At 38.3% G+C, this 13,294-nt stretch overlaps 1 protein-coding gene across 1 annotated transcript; it reads right to left on the bottom strand.

Annotated features, from left to right (window-relative positions):
- Nucleotides 1-150: 150 nt before the first annotated feature.
- LOC103932452 (transcription factor TCP4) lies at nt 151-2,985 on the bottom strand. The gene is made up of 2 exons (XM_009342068.3): nt 637-2,985; nt 151-530 (listed from the first exon to the last, which is right to left on the bottom strand). Exon 1 carries the CDS (start codon nt 1,961-1,963, stop codon nt 671-673), a length of 1,293 nt encoding a protein of 430 aa, XP_009340343.1. The 5' UTR covers nt 1,964-2,985; the 3' UTR covers nt 151-530; nt 637-670.
- Nucleotides 2,986-13,294: the final 10,309 nt, after the last annotated feature.

The following is a 13,294-nucleotide window of genomic DNA, read 5'->3' on the forward strand; positions in this document are numbered from 1 at the left end:
GAAGAAAAAAGGCCTTAATTCCCTTTGTGCTTCTCTCTCATTTCTGGAGTGAAAGAGGCTAAAACCTGCAAATTTCCTATATAGGGTGATATGGGGTTCTCTCAATCTTTTTCGGAACAATTCCGATTTTGGGGTTCAGGTTTGTGCTAATGTATCAAAACACACAGAACTTCCATTTAACTCTACGAATGAAAATAAAGCAGATTAGCAACATATTGCTAGTCTAGCAACAGAAACACAAACCAAATATAAAGCAAGCAAAAAGTTTGAGCTTTAAGTGCTCAACTCAAACATGTAAACAGAGCTGCTACAACAACATAACAAGCAACAAACTGATGAAATCAAACCTAAAACGAACCGAGGGAGCGGAAAAAACCCGAAAATGCACTCAGATTTCTTCTTCCCAAGGCGTACGCCATTGAACCAAAGCGACCGAAAAATCTTCTCCCTGGCCACATCTGAATTGGGAATCAACAGGTAGCTCTTGTAATCTCCCTGTGGAAGGGAGAGATGAGATGAGAGCTTGAGCCCTGCAATGACAAAAACCAACACAACAAGCACACAATGTGTGAAAATTGATCCAAAACAAGCAAAACAGGGGATAAAAATCAGAACCAAAATTTACAAAGGTAGCACCTTTTGAAGAGAAGTTCAGTCTTTTTGTTTCGGTTCAATGGCGAGAATTGGAGGAAGCAGAGGACGGCTTGTCAGAGATGCCGTCGTGCTCCTCCTCGCCGTGAATTCGTGCCGGGATGTGGAAGCCGGAGAATTCACCTCCGGAGGTGAATCCCATACTGGAAAAGGACGGTTGGTGATGAATGGATTGCGAGATTTGATGATGATGGTCGTGAGAAATGGATTGTTGGTTTTGCTGGTCCATCATCCAAGCACGAATTGACGGCGAGTTACTGGACTGAAGGGGTCCCCTCTGAAAAAAGAACTGGCTTTGGCCGAACAACGACTGCTGCTGCTGCAAAGAACTAGTACTACTCTGCTGTGTTGGTAGCAGCGAGTTGAATGTAAACCCGCCTGACGACGATGATCCACCGCCGTTATCACCGCTATCTCCGTCTCCGCTGTTCCAAGCCACCATTCGCTGGAATCTGTTTATCTCTTGCTGCTGCTGGTTGTGGTGATGCTCTGCCCACGCGGCGGAGGACCCATCAAACCCGAGCGGGTTTTGGGATCCGGAGAAAAGGGATTGCTCGTTTTGATGGGTATGAGCGTGGTGCTGGTGGAGGAGAATTGGGTCTTGGAAGGATTGCAGAGAGAGGCGCAGATCTTGGCTCTGGCTGCTGGTTCTGGAGAGTAAATCAGGTGGGTAGTTCTGATGAAACTGTATCGTCGACGACGGAGCCTCGGCTGCAGCTGCGATTGCGGAAGCACCCGTTGGGAAAAAGGACTTTATGGTGTCTGCAATGGCGTCCGAGTCGAGCGACGGCGGGAGGAAAGTCAAGTTGCTATTTGGGTTCTGAACAATTTGCTGTTCCGAAACTCCACTCCCCACCATTGTTGTCCTTCGATTAGCAGACCCAATTGCGTCCACTCCCGCGAAGCAGTGTATGCCGGTCGTGGTCGGATTGTGGGTCTCCACGCCCGGAACCGACGCGGTGGTTGAAGTCGAATATAGGTTCCATGAGGGAAGCTCGTCTAGCTCGTCTATGGCGGCCTTGGCCTTCTTGATTAGCCAATCGACGGCCTTGCTGGGTCGGTCATAGCCGAGCCGGTCCTGGACGTCGTAGAATTGAATGGCGGTGTGAGCGGCGAGCCGGACGCGGCGGTCCCTCGGGCCTTTAGCCGTGCAGACCTTGCTGTGCCTGTCTTTCCGGCCCGTCGCCCGGACAATGTGGCTGCCTCGTACCACCTCCACGATGTCGGTGCTGACTACTCCTCCGCCCGAGGACGGCGGCCTTATCCCCAGGCGAGACGACGTCGTTGCTTGGTGGTGGTGAGAATCCCCCATTTTTGATCTTGCATATTCGATGCTCTGTTCCCCAAAAGTTGAAGAAGAAGAAGAAGTGAAGCTGCGTTTCTTTGGAGCTTGCTGCTGCTCTTGCAGCTGCAACTGCTGGGTTTCTCCAAAGAAATGCTGGTGCTGGTGCTGGGTTTGTGGGTCTTGCTGGAAATACGGAAAGTTGAAAGCTTGGTGGTGATTCTGCTGGGTTTGTTGCTGGGTTTCTTCTTCTCCTTGGACAAGATGGTTAAAATTGAGAATTGGGTTTTGGTGGAGATAATGGTGGTGATTCCTTTGAGGATCCAGAGTCAGACCCTTGTGATTTTCCTCTTCCAGTTTTTAATGGAACAGTACACCTGCTTCTGCTTCTGCTTCTACAACAATTACTTTTACAAATAGACTTCTTTTTGCTAGTGGTTTTTCTTTGCCGCTGGGATCTCCTGATGCTTGTGCTGCCACCTCTCCTCTGAGCCCTGAAGCTGCTTCTGCTTTTCCTGCTTCTGGCTCTCCCAAAAGCCTCTGTCAGTCAATGTTTTCAGTTCCATATCACGAACACCCCCACCCCTACCACCATAATCTAAACCCAAACCAGACTGAAAGAGAAAGGCTAAACCAGCTCCCCTGCCAGCCTAACCCATCTCTCTCTCTCTCTCTCTCTCTCTCTCTCTCCTTTTGGTATTTGTGCCTCTTAATTGTACACTTCTTCAGCTTTATTATGTGGACTGACTAACTTAATTACCAGAACTGGTTATATATAGGGGTTAACACTACCCAGCAGAGCAGGCAAACCCAACAACAAGAAAACTAAATCCCAATTTCTAGAGAAATAAAGTGAGAAATTGGGGGAATTAAAGGGAGGAGAGAAAAATTACACACTTTAAATTGTTTTCTCCTCCTATATGTACAGGTGGAGTTGATGATGGCAGTGGTAAGGGTGGCAGTGTTTGGTCAGAAAGAGGATTAAAGATCTCTGTGATCTCATCATTGCGTCTGCTCTCTCTCTCTCTGCTTTCATTGTACCATATATCTGCACCTCCTTCACAACACTTCAACTATACAAAATACACGGAAAGAAAAGGTAAAAAAAAGTAAGATTCTCCTTCTTTTTATTTTCATTCCTTTCTCTCGTCTCCTTTTATATTTTATTTTATTTTTAATTTTATTGTTTTTATAAAAAAATATAAAATATTGATATAACTTAACCGTAATCGTTTAAGTAGGAGATTATCAAACTATTTTGTTCTAGGTTTTCTCCATTTCTTTCAATCAGTCAGCTCCAAAATTTAATTCCTCTTTCATATTTGAATCCCATCCGAATTCAATTTGTGAAGATTCTACAAATTCTTACATCATAACCGTTTATTGTACATTATGCAACGAGAAATCATTTTGAATTTTTTTATTTAAAATTAAACACAAATAGTACCTAACGAAAACTGACCACACAATATACGATAAACGGTCAAGATATTAGAATCCTAGGCTCCTCATAAAGAGGATCCTCATCCCTTCCTTTCAATTCCTTTTAACTCTCCCTTTTTTTTTTTACAATTGGATATACCTGTATTCTCTCTTTGTAAATAACATATTTTGATCTAATAAATTTTATAATCCGACTTGTTCAAAGCTTTTTAATTTTTATTTCTGTATCACTTATATAAAAAAATTATTTCAATCTGAGATCATTTAGTCATTCAAATATATAAACAAACTTACTGCGTAAATACCAAATAATATATTCATAATGAGTCGTTCATTTGTTTGATGCGTTTTGGATGATTAAAAGATCTCCAATTTGAATGATTTTTTGTAAGAGTGATCTATAAATGAAGATTAATAAATTGAACGGTTTCGATCAATGAACTTATCCGGTCAAGACACGTTATTCACATATAGGAAGATATGTGCATTCTTCGCATGGTGAGATGCAAGTATTACTCTTTCCAATTTTACTTTCTTTTTGTTTTCTGCCTATCAGTACGGTTTAGTAATATTCTTCATTAAATTATGTATAAAATATCTAATCGTTATAGTTGACGTATTATGTGGGTTAGCACAAATATCCTCAAGGCACATAGGTTTTAAAGCATATCACACAAACATATCTTCTATGTTTGCTTTCACTATGATCCCCACAGCACCAATAGTATAATATTATGTGATAAAATTTAAACTCGTGGCATTGCATACCAAGTCTTTACCTACACTAATCTTGTACGACTTAAAAGCTGATCTAATCAGATAAATCTATCGAAATTTATCCTCCTCTCTCTCTCTCTCGAGGTTGTTTTAATTTTCAGGGTTTTACTTGGTGGGCATAAGTTAGAACCGTTGGTTTGAGGTCAAGGGCACTCACCGTCTGCAGGATGCTCTGGTAGATTAGATCCTTTATATGCCACCACCCACGCCTTTTGAAAGTGACACCCCCCCTTCAAACTTTTTATGCTCTCTCTCTATCTCTCTCTCTCTATCTCTCTCAGACAGAAGGGTTAAGCAAAAGCAACAGCTTATCTTTTTCTGTATTTTCCTGCATTTTCTTTCTTTTTCTTTTTCTTTTTTTTTTTTTTTTGGTAGAAGTATTTTCTTTCTTTTGCTAAGCCACAGTGTCCTTCTTTCAGATCACTTTTTTGTTAATTTGTATTCTGGTTTACTCGTTACTTTACAATTTACATGGTGTTTTTGGGAAATGTCTTTTCTTTTCTTCTCATACTACTCTTTTTAACAAATTAATGTAATCTTGTACGGATGAAAAGATTTTAATGTATAAAATTAGCATCTTTAAGTGAAAAATAAAGATGGTATAAAAGTAGCATATGGAAAAAAAATATGTTTATATTATGCTGTAAACCCTGCAATGATTGTGGTTGTCAAAAAAGTTGAATGTCAGAGGAGGTTTTGGGCTAAAATGTTTTATATGATACTTATGATGGATCAAAAAATAAGAGAAAGTTGTGTGGAACTTGGTTTGTCATTGAATTTTACTATGTAATACTACAATTCATTCAAAACTCATTGACATGTTTTAAATATAATCTTTTTTATTATTTATATTTAAAATTCTCATAATCATTAACTAATATAAACCATGAGATCGATCTAATTGTGTTGCTCAGTTTCCCTAACCAATAAGAGATTGGGTTTAGGGTTTAGGAATCTCTATCCAATAAGAGAATAGTGCTTTGCAAAAGTATCACCATATTGTGAGAATTTACCTTTTTTAAAAGAAAAAAGTCTAGTCCTAAAAATGCATAGTTTGAGAATGCTTGTTGCTTTTTTACTTATATACGAGCGGAATGTATGACTTAAGCTCGATGAGGGTTTTCTTCCAATTTTATTGGAAGTCCTCAAAGGAACGAGTTTTTTTATTATCTATTAGTATATGGGTACACACAAAGTGTGTGAGAAAATTTTTTATTTTTGTTTTTGAAATAGAAGGAGAAAGGAAGAGTGATAGAGAATGTGAGAGTGAGAAGTTTTGTTTTGTTTCGTTTGTTTTTTTTTTTTTTTTTTTTTTTCATATTTCTTATTCATATTCTATTTTAATTAGAGGGTTAAAATAGTAATTTCACAGGGTTTTGGTTGACAATGAGTGTTTTATTAAGGAAGCTACTAGACCCACCACATTGTCTTATTTTTCCACTCACGTTATAATCTCACCCACCTTAAAAAGTTAAAAAATTAAAATGTTATTTCCCCTCCAACTATTATTCCCAAAATAACCTTTAATATATACATACATATGAACTTATAAAAAATATAACAAATAATATGTAAATGAAAACCACTAAAGTCTGCAAATTCATATGGAAACGACAGAGGTATCCAAATTTAAAAAAATTTGACAACGACAAATTCAAAAATACGATGAACAAATTCAAATGACCTACACTCAAATTATTCTTCTACCTTTTAAATGGAAACAGAATCTTTTACCTCTTCTGTAGAAGCGTCATCTTCCACCTGTTCAATGAAAAAGTCATCTTCTAAGTCCATTGATATTTTTTTTACTTTTTCTTAATGAAAAGAGATGAAAATATGAGTTAGGGTTTTAAGGTAGAGAAGTCGTCTCCCACGCCCAACCTTTTTTAAAAAAAATTAAGCAAAATAAGATAATTAATGTCCTTATCAATCTTTTTGTAAATGAACAAATTTGTAATTAAAAAAATCATTAACAGGTGGGTGAGAAGATAAGACATTGAGGTGGAAATAACATTGCTCTTTATTAATTAGTAGAGATAAATCTATTTTCTTTATTTGCAAAAAACAATAAATAAAAAAAAAACAATTTATGTGTTCCTCTTTAACAAATAGAAATAAAATTGTTCTCTTCATGAGAGAATGCTTTTCTTTTTGAACAAATGAAAGTATCTACATTAAGAGGTGAGGGGTTGTGGGCTAAGTCTGACAATGAGCTTACCATAATAATGTGGTTCAAATTCACATTTGACAAAAATTAAACCTAAAACATCTCACTTACAAATTAAAAAAAAAAAATATCACTAAACTGTAAGAAGAATAAAAGTTCAAAAGTGTGATCCATGTGAGGAAGTTATCAATGGCCAAAACAAAGCCACTTGTCAAAAGATTAAATAGGTTGTTATACATATAGTTGGTTAGTTAGAATCTTGTTAGAGTGAATTAGTTGGTATAAGGAGGTAGTTAAAGAGGAGTACTTGCTCTACAAGTTTGGCAAACTTCTATATAAATGAACTATGTAAATCGTATGGTTTTCTAATGAAGAAAAATAGTCTCTACTGATACAACTCTCTCTCATCTCCTCTATCTCTCTTCTTAAAACATATTTAGCTATCTTGATATGGTATCATTGCCGGCCGATCCGATGCTTCCGCTCAACCTCTAAAGCATTTCTTTCTCTTCTCTACCCTCTAGTTTGCATCTTTCTGTGATATTTTTTGCGACGGAAAACATACCAGTCGCTCAGAAAGTTGGTTTCTTCTCGTTTGCCCACCAACTGTTTGATCAAACGTCTCAGCCAATGATTGTTCATGAAATCTGCAACATGGTCACTGCAGCTCAATTACAGATTGTTCAGTCGCCGATTACCAGTGTTTTCTCCATTGTCTCCACTTCTGTTACAGTAAAGCTTGATGATTCCAATTATCTTACTTGGAGCGTTCAGGTCCGATTGCTTCTGGAAAGCCATGGAATTATGGGATTTCTTGATCGTTCAAGAAAGTGCCCTCCACGGTTCAACGACAATTCTGAAGTTAAAGGGGTTGAAAATGATGAATACCTGGTTTGGAAAATGCACGATCATGCACTAATGCAGTTGCTCATTGCCACATTATCAACCACTGCCATTTCCTACATCATTGGATGCAACAGTTCTGCCGAGATGTGGTTGAATCTCACTGAGCGATTCTCTGCTGTGACAAAAGCAACGATCTTTCAGATGAAGACAGAACTTCAGAATATCAAGAAAGGGTCAGAATCGGTTTCTGTTTATCTCCAAAAGATTAAGGATGCAAGAGATCACCTTGCCGCAGATGGAGTAATTTTTTATGATAAAGATATTATAATTCTTGCATTAAAAGGACTACCTGCAGACTTTAACACATTTCGATGTGTGATCAGAGGCAGGGAGAATGGGATATCTCTCAAAGACTTCAGGTCTCAACTCCTGGCTAAAGAAGCTATCATTGATCAGTCTTTTGACAGTTCTTCTGGATTGTCCTTTGGTAGTGCCATGGTTGCTGGAATTCAATCTGACAAAGGGAAAGCACTTGTTCTTGATCAAGATTAACCACGATCATCCTCTGATCCATCTTTCAGGCACAATGGAAGATCCAGTCTTCCTAATTCCAATCATACTACTGGATCTTACAACACTGGGAGTTACCACAACTTTGGCAACTTTAAGGGTAACAATTTCAGGGGCAAAGGGATAGGCATATTCCAATACAATTCAGGTCCTAGATTTTCCAACGGTAATCCTGGTATTCTTAGTACTCCAAAGCCATATCAATCTCACTGCCCGGATCACCCTTCTGAGATTCCTACTTGTCAAATATGCAACAAAAAGGGTCATGTTGCTGCAGATTGCTTTCAAAGACATACCAACACTGCCTCGAGCTCTCTTATTCAATGTTAGATCTGTTGGAAATATGGACACTCAGCTCTTCAATGCTATCACATAAGTAATTTTGCGTATCAAGGGAGGCCTCCAACCACTAATCTCAGTGCTATGCATGCCAATCATCAAGCTTCAGCATCATCTGACCAATTTTGGCTTGCAGACACGGGTGCTACATCACACATGACATCTGACTTGGCAAATTTGGACCTCTCTACTTCATATCAAGGAACTGATACAATTACCACTGCAAGTGGTGCAAGTTTGCATATTTCCAATATTGGCACGTCTAAATTGGTTGTTCCTCATCATTCCCTCACTCTTAAGAATGTATTACATGTTCCAAAGCTTTCTCAGCATCTGTTATCCGTTTATCAACTATGCAAAGACAATAGGTGCAGATTCATTTGTGATGATGTGTCTTTTTGGGTTCAGGACAAATCCACAGGGACAATCCTACTCAAGGGGCTGTGTAGATCTGGTTACTATCCTATACCATTCACCATTTCACAGAAGCAAGCTTCATCACCTACATCTCATTCATGTTTCCTTGCAAAACTAGTTCACTCCAGCATATGGCACAAAAGGCTAGGGCACACATCCAATGCAATTACTTCTGCAATTCTACATCAATCTCAAGTACCTGCATCACTAGACACATGTTCATCCATTTGTACACCATGTTTAGAGTGCAAGTTCACCAAATTACCATTTCAATTCCCTGTAAACAGATCTGTACATCCTTTAGAAAAAATCCACAGTGATGTATGGGGACCTGCCCCTTTACTATCCTATGAAGGATTTAGGTATTATGTAACCTTCATAGATGATTGTACTCGTTACACATGGATTTTTCCATTAAGAAATAAATCAGAAGTGTTTGCCACTTTTGTTCATTTTCATGCCTATTTGAGTACACAGTTTTCTGCTATAGTTAAAATATTTCAAAGTGATGGTGGTGGTGAGTATAAAAGTACCAAGTTTCACCAATTTTTAGCACAACATGGGATTTTAGATCACAAATCATGTCCCTATACACCTGAACAGAATGGTTTAGCAGAGAGAAAACACAGGCATATTGTAGAAACAGCTGTCACCCTTCTTCAAACTGCCAAACTCCCTAACCAATTTTGGGTTCATGCTTGTGCTACAGCTACTTACTTGATAAATAGGATGCCTTATGCTTCTTTACACATGAAGTCCCCTTTTCAAATGCTATATAACACTGTTCCTGCGATTAATCATCTCAGGGTTTTTGGTTATGCATGTTTTCCTTTGCTCAAACCATATACTTCTTCTAAACTTCAACCTAAGACAGCAACTTGTGTGTTTTTGGGATATGCTAGTCAATACAAGGGGTTCCTATGTCTAGATATAGCCACTGGGAAAATTCGAGTGTCCAGACATGTTTTATTTGATGAAGCCAGTTTTCCATACTCAACCTTCACAGTGTCACACACTTCAAAATTATCTTCTGCATCACCTATTACATTGCATCCACCCATGTTATCTCCAGTCATCACATCAACAAATCAAGCAGTTACACCCTCATTTCATTCCATCTTATCTCCCACCACAGAGTCATTGTCTATGCATTCATCTAGTGCTTCAGAATCTTCTTCTGCATCTCGAACCTCAGAATCCTTGGAACCCAATGCATCTTGTGCTCCAGAGTTTGATTATTTCCCTGCACATAACACACCTGCATTACACATACCTTGTGCCTCTTCCTTACAGCAGTTCCCTCCACCTAGCTCCAGTACACAGCACTATATCCCTGTGGATCCTGATTTCCACCCTGAGAGACTCAATGTGGTTCTGCCCATCCCAATGAATATGCATCTCATGCAAACAAGGTCCAAGAATGGGGTGTTCAAAAAGAAAGCTTTGTTAGCTACAATTGCTTCTGAACCAAAAACTTTCAAAACTGCTTCCCAAGTGTCTGAATGGCAGATTGCCATGCAAGAGGAAATAGAGGCTCTTCATTCTCAACAGACTTGGTCTTTAGTTCCATTACCACCTAATAAGAATTTAGTTGGATGCAAATGGATCTACAAAATAAAAACACATGCAGATGGGTCTGTGGCAAGGTACAAAGCCTGACTTGTAGCACAAGGGTATAGTCATGAAGAGGGTGTTGATTATTTGGAGACCTTCAACCCTGTGGTAAAACCTACAACTATAAGGCTGATCTTTGCCTTAGCTGCTCAATTCAAGTGGTCTCTTAGGCAGCTAGATGTCAAAAATGCCTTCTTACATGGCATTATTCAAGAGGAAGTATATATGGCACAACTTCCGGGGTTTGCGAGTGTCACACATCCTTCACACTATGTTTGCAAACTTCACAAATCTTTATATGGTCTCAAACAGGCTCCTCGAGCCTGGAATGAACGGTTCACCAGCTTCTTACCAAGCTTGGGATTTCAAGTTTCATAGGCTGATCCCTCGCTGTTTATACAACAGTCTTCCAAGGGCACGGTGTTATTGCTTTTGTATGTTGATGATGTCATTCTCACAGGTAGCAGCTCTCCATTGATCAACCAAGTGATCACAGCACTCACTGCAGAATTCGAAATGAAGGACTTGGGTCTTCTGCACTACTTCCTAGGATTGCAGATCAGTTACACCTCAGAAGGATTGTTTGTGTCTCAAGCAAAGTATATTAATGAGTTAGTTGATAAAGTTGACCTCCAGGACTCTAAACCGTGTGCTACACCATGTCTCCCATATCACAGACTTCTCAAGGATGATGGGAAGCCGTATCACAGTCCGGATCAATATAGAAGTGTTGTTAGCGCTCTGCAGTATCTTACTTTCACAAGACCTGACATAGCATTTTCTGTCAATCAAGCTTGTCAATTTATGCACAATCCTATGATTTCTCATGTTATTGTAGTTAAGCGAATCCTCTGGTATCTCAAAGGGACATCCACTTATGGCATTCATTTTAAACCTGGACCATTGCATCTGCAATCTTATAGTGATGCAGATTGGGCAGGTGATCCAAATGATCGCAGATCCACTTCAGGCTTTGTTGTATTTCTTGGTTCCAACCCCATCTCATGGGCATCAAAGAAGCAACACACGGTATCCCGATCATCCACAGAAGCTGAGTATCGAGCTTTGGCAATCACGGCTGCAGAACTTGCCTGGATTCGACAACTATTCTGTGATATGCATATACCTTTACATTCCTCTCCGTTGATATATTGTGACAATGTCTCAGCTCTTGCCCTCTTTACAAATCCTGTGTTCCATGCCAAATCCAAACACATTGAGATCGACTACCATTTTGTCCGTGAGAGAGTCACTCGGGGTGATCTTCAAGTTCAACATGTGTCTTCGACAGACCAATCCGCGAATATCCTAACAAAGGGCTTGTCTGCACCATTATTTCAACACCATTGCAACAATCTGATGCTTAGTGTTCTCGAGCATCAGCTTGAGGGAGGATGTAAGAAGAATAAAAGTTCAAAATGTGATCCATGTGAGGAAGTTATCAATGGCCAAAACAAAGCCACTTGTCAAAAGATTAAATAGGTTATTATACATATAGTTGGTTAGTTAGAATCTTGTTAGAGTGAATTAGTTGGTATAAGGAGGTAGTTAAAGAGGAGTACTTGCTCTGCAAGTTTGGCAAACTTCTATATAAATGAACTATGTAAATCGTATGGTTTTCTAATGAAGAAAAATAGTCTCTACTGATATAACTCTCTCTCATCTCCTCTATCTCTCTTCTTAAAACATATTTCAGCTATCTTAAAGCATATTTCAACTATGTAAATCGTAACGGCTTTCTTTTCTTTTTTTAATTTAACATCACATTTGTTGTTACACAATCTTCCTAGGCATCAAGATTTTTTTATTTACCATTTTTTTTTTTTACCAACAGGAGGAATCCTAATCAAGAAATTGTGCTGATTAGGGAGATAAGATCATACTAGTTTGATCAATGACCACGAACCCTAATCAAGGTTATCGATTAGGGCACATTAAAAATTTTAATTCTGAGTCCTCATCATGCTTCATTCTTCAAACTCCTCAAAACTGGCTTTTCATAGTTTTGATTGGCTGCACCAATTCAAGGCTAAATGATCATGACTTTTTCTTGACTAAAAGTGGTTAGCATGAACTATAACGTGGAAGTGACTCTAGTAGAATTTTAAAATGTTTTTTAAGGGAACGATAACACATTAGAAAATAATTTTGTTCGTGAGGATCGACTCAGAATGTTTAAGTCTAAATTTATTATTGCTTAGTTTTGTTTAGACTCTTGGCCCTGCTTTCAACAAACAATAAATAATGGTGCTTCAAATTTTTTCTTCCTTCTTTCCCTTAAGAATTGTACTACTTCGTCCCGATTAAAAAAAGATGATAATAATAACACGCACCAGAAAAATGAGTCTAAACTCAAACTTTGTTGAGGTCAAATTCCACTTGGTTTCTATGATGGATCTACTTTAGTTGGTGTTGTCGAGACCCCGTGTTGGCGTAGAGGCTTGGTGATACTCTTTCTGGTTTCAAGAGTGGTCGTTCGACGACAATTCCCTTCCTTGGTACTACCCTGCATGTTTACTAATATGAGAATGTGAAGAATGAGATTCACTAAATTTTAATTCCCATTTCAGGTTACCTCTTTGTTTATTTAAATAAGAATGTCCTACATGACATTCCTAATTTATAAGAAATGGGATTCATTAAAGGTAGTTGGGAATCTAAATTTTTTTTTTTTTTTAAACACTATGAGGAAAAATTTATTTATAACGAAAAAAGAAGTTGTACTTAAGTCGGGAGGATTACGTGAAATCAACATTTTGGTTGGCTCGAGTCCGATCTTTTGTAGTTATTAGTAAATTAACAAACTAATTTTCATCTGATCTTTTGTAGTTAATAGTAAACAAGTTATTGGAAATCAACATTATTTCCATTTCATTTCAATTCGGGACATTTAAAAAATTATTCTAATATGTTCATAACCCAATTTATACTTGTAAACATGCCTAAATGTCTCGAGGTAATGATCTCATCCATCAAGTCTCATGCAGCTCTGGGTTTTCAAGGTTTTCGGATCCTCACTACATTTTGGTTGGCTCGAGTCCGTGTCGAATTTTTGCAATTATTTTGCTCACTGTCTTTTACGAATTGTTCTCGTAGTTTTGATTTCTGCCTTTCTATTGGACCCTCACTTGTTTAGAGAACTGTATTATCCAAATCTTTATCTGGCTTTGTCTTATATTAAATCTGCT

The sequence above is a fragment of a genome, unplaced genomic scaffold, assembly GCF_019419815.1.
Source record: "Pyrus x bretschneideri cultivar Hongxiangsu unplaced genomic scaffold, Pyrus_bretschneideri_v1 Contig25, whole genome shotgun sequence".
In the NCBI taxonomy this organism is placed as follows: domain Eukaryota; kingdom Viridiplantae; phylum Streptophyta; class Magnoliopsida; order Rosales; family Rosaceae; genus Pyrus; species Pyrus x bretschneideri.

Coding starts and splice junctions, on each gene's coding strand:
- LOC103932452 (XM_009342068.3), bottom strand. CDS start 1,963: ATGGGGGATTCTCACCACCACCAAGCAACGACGTCGTCTCGCCTGGGG.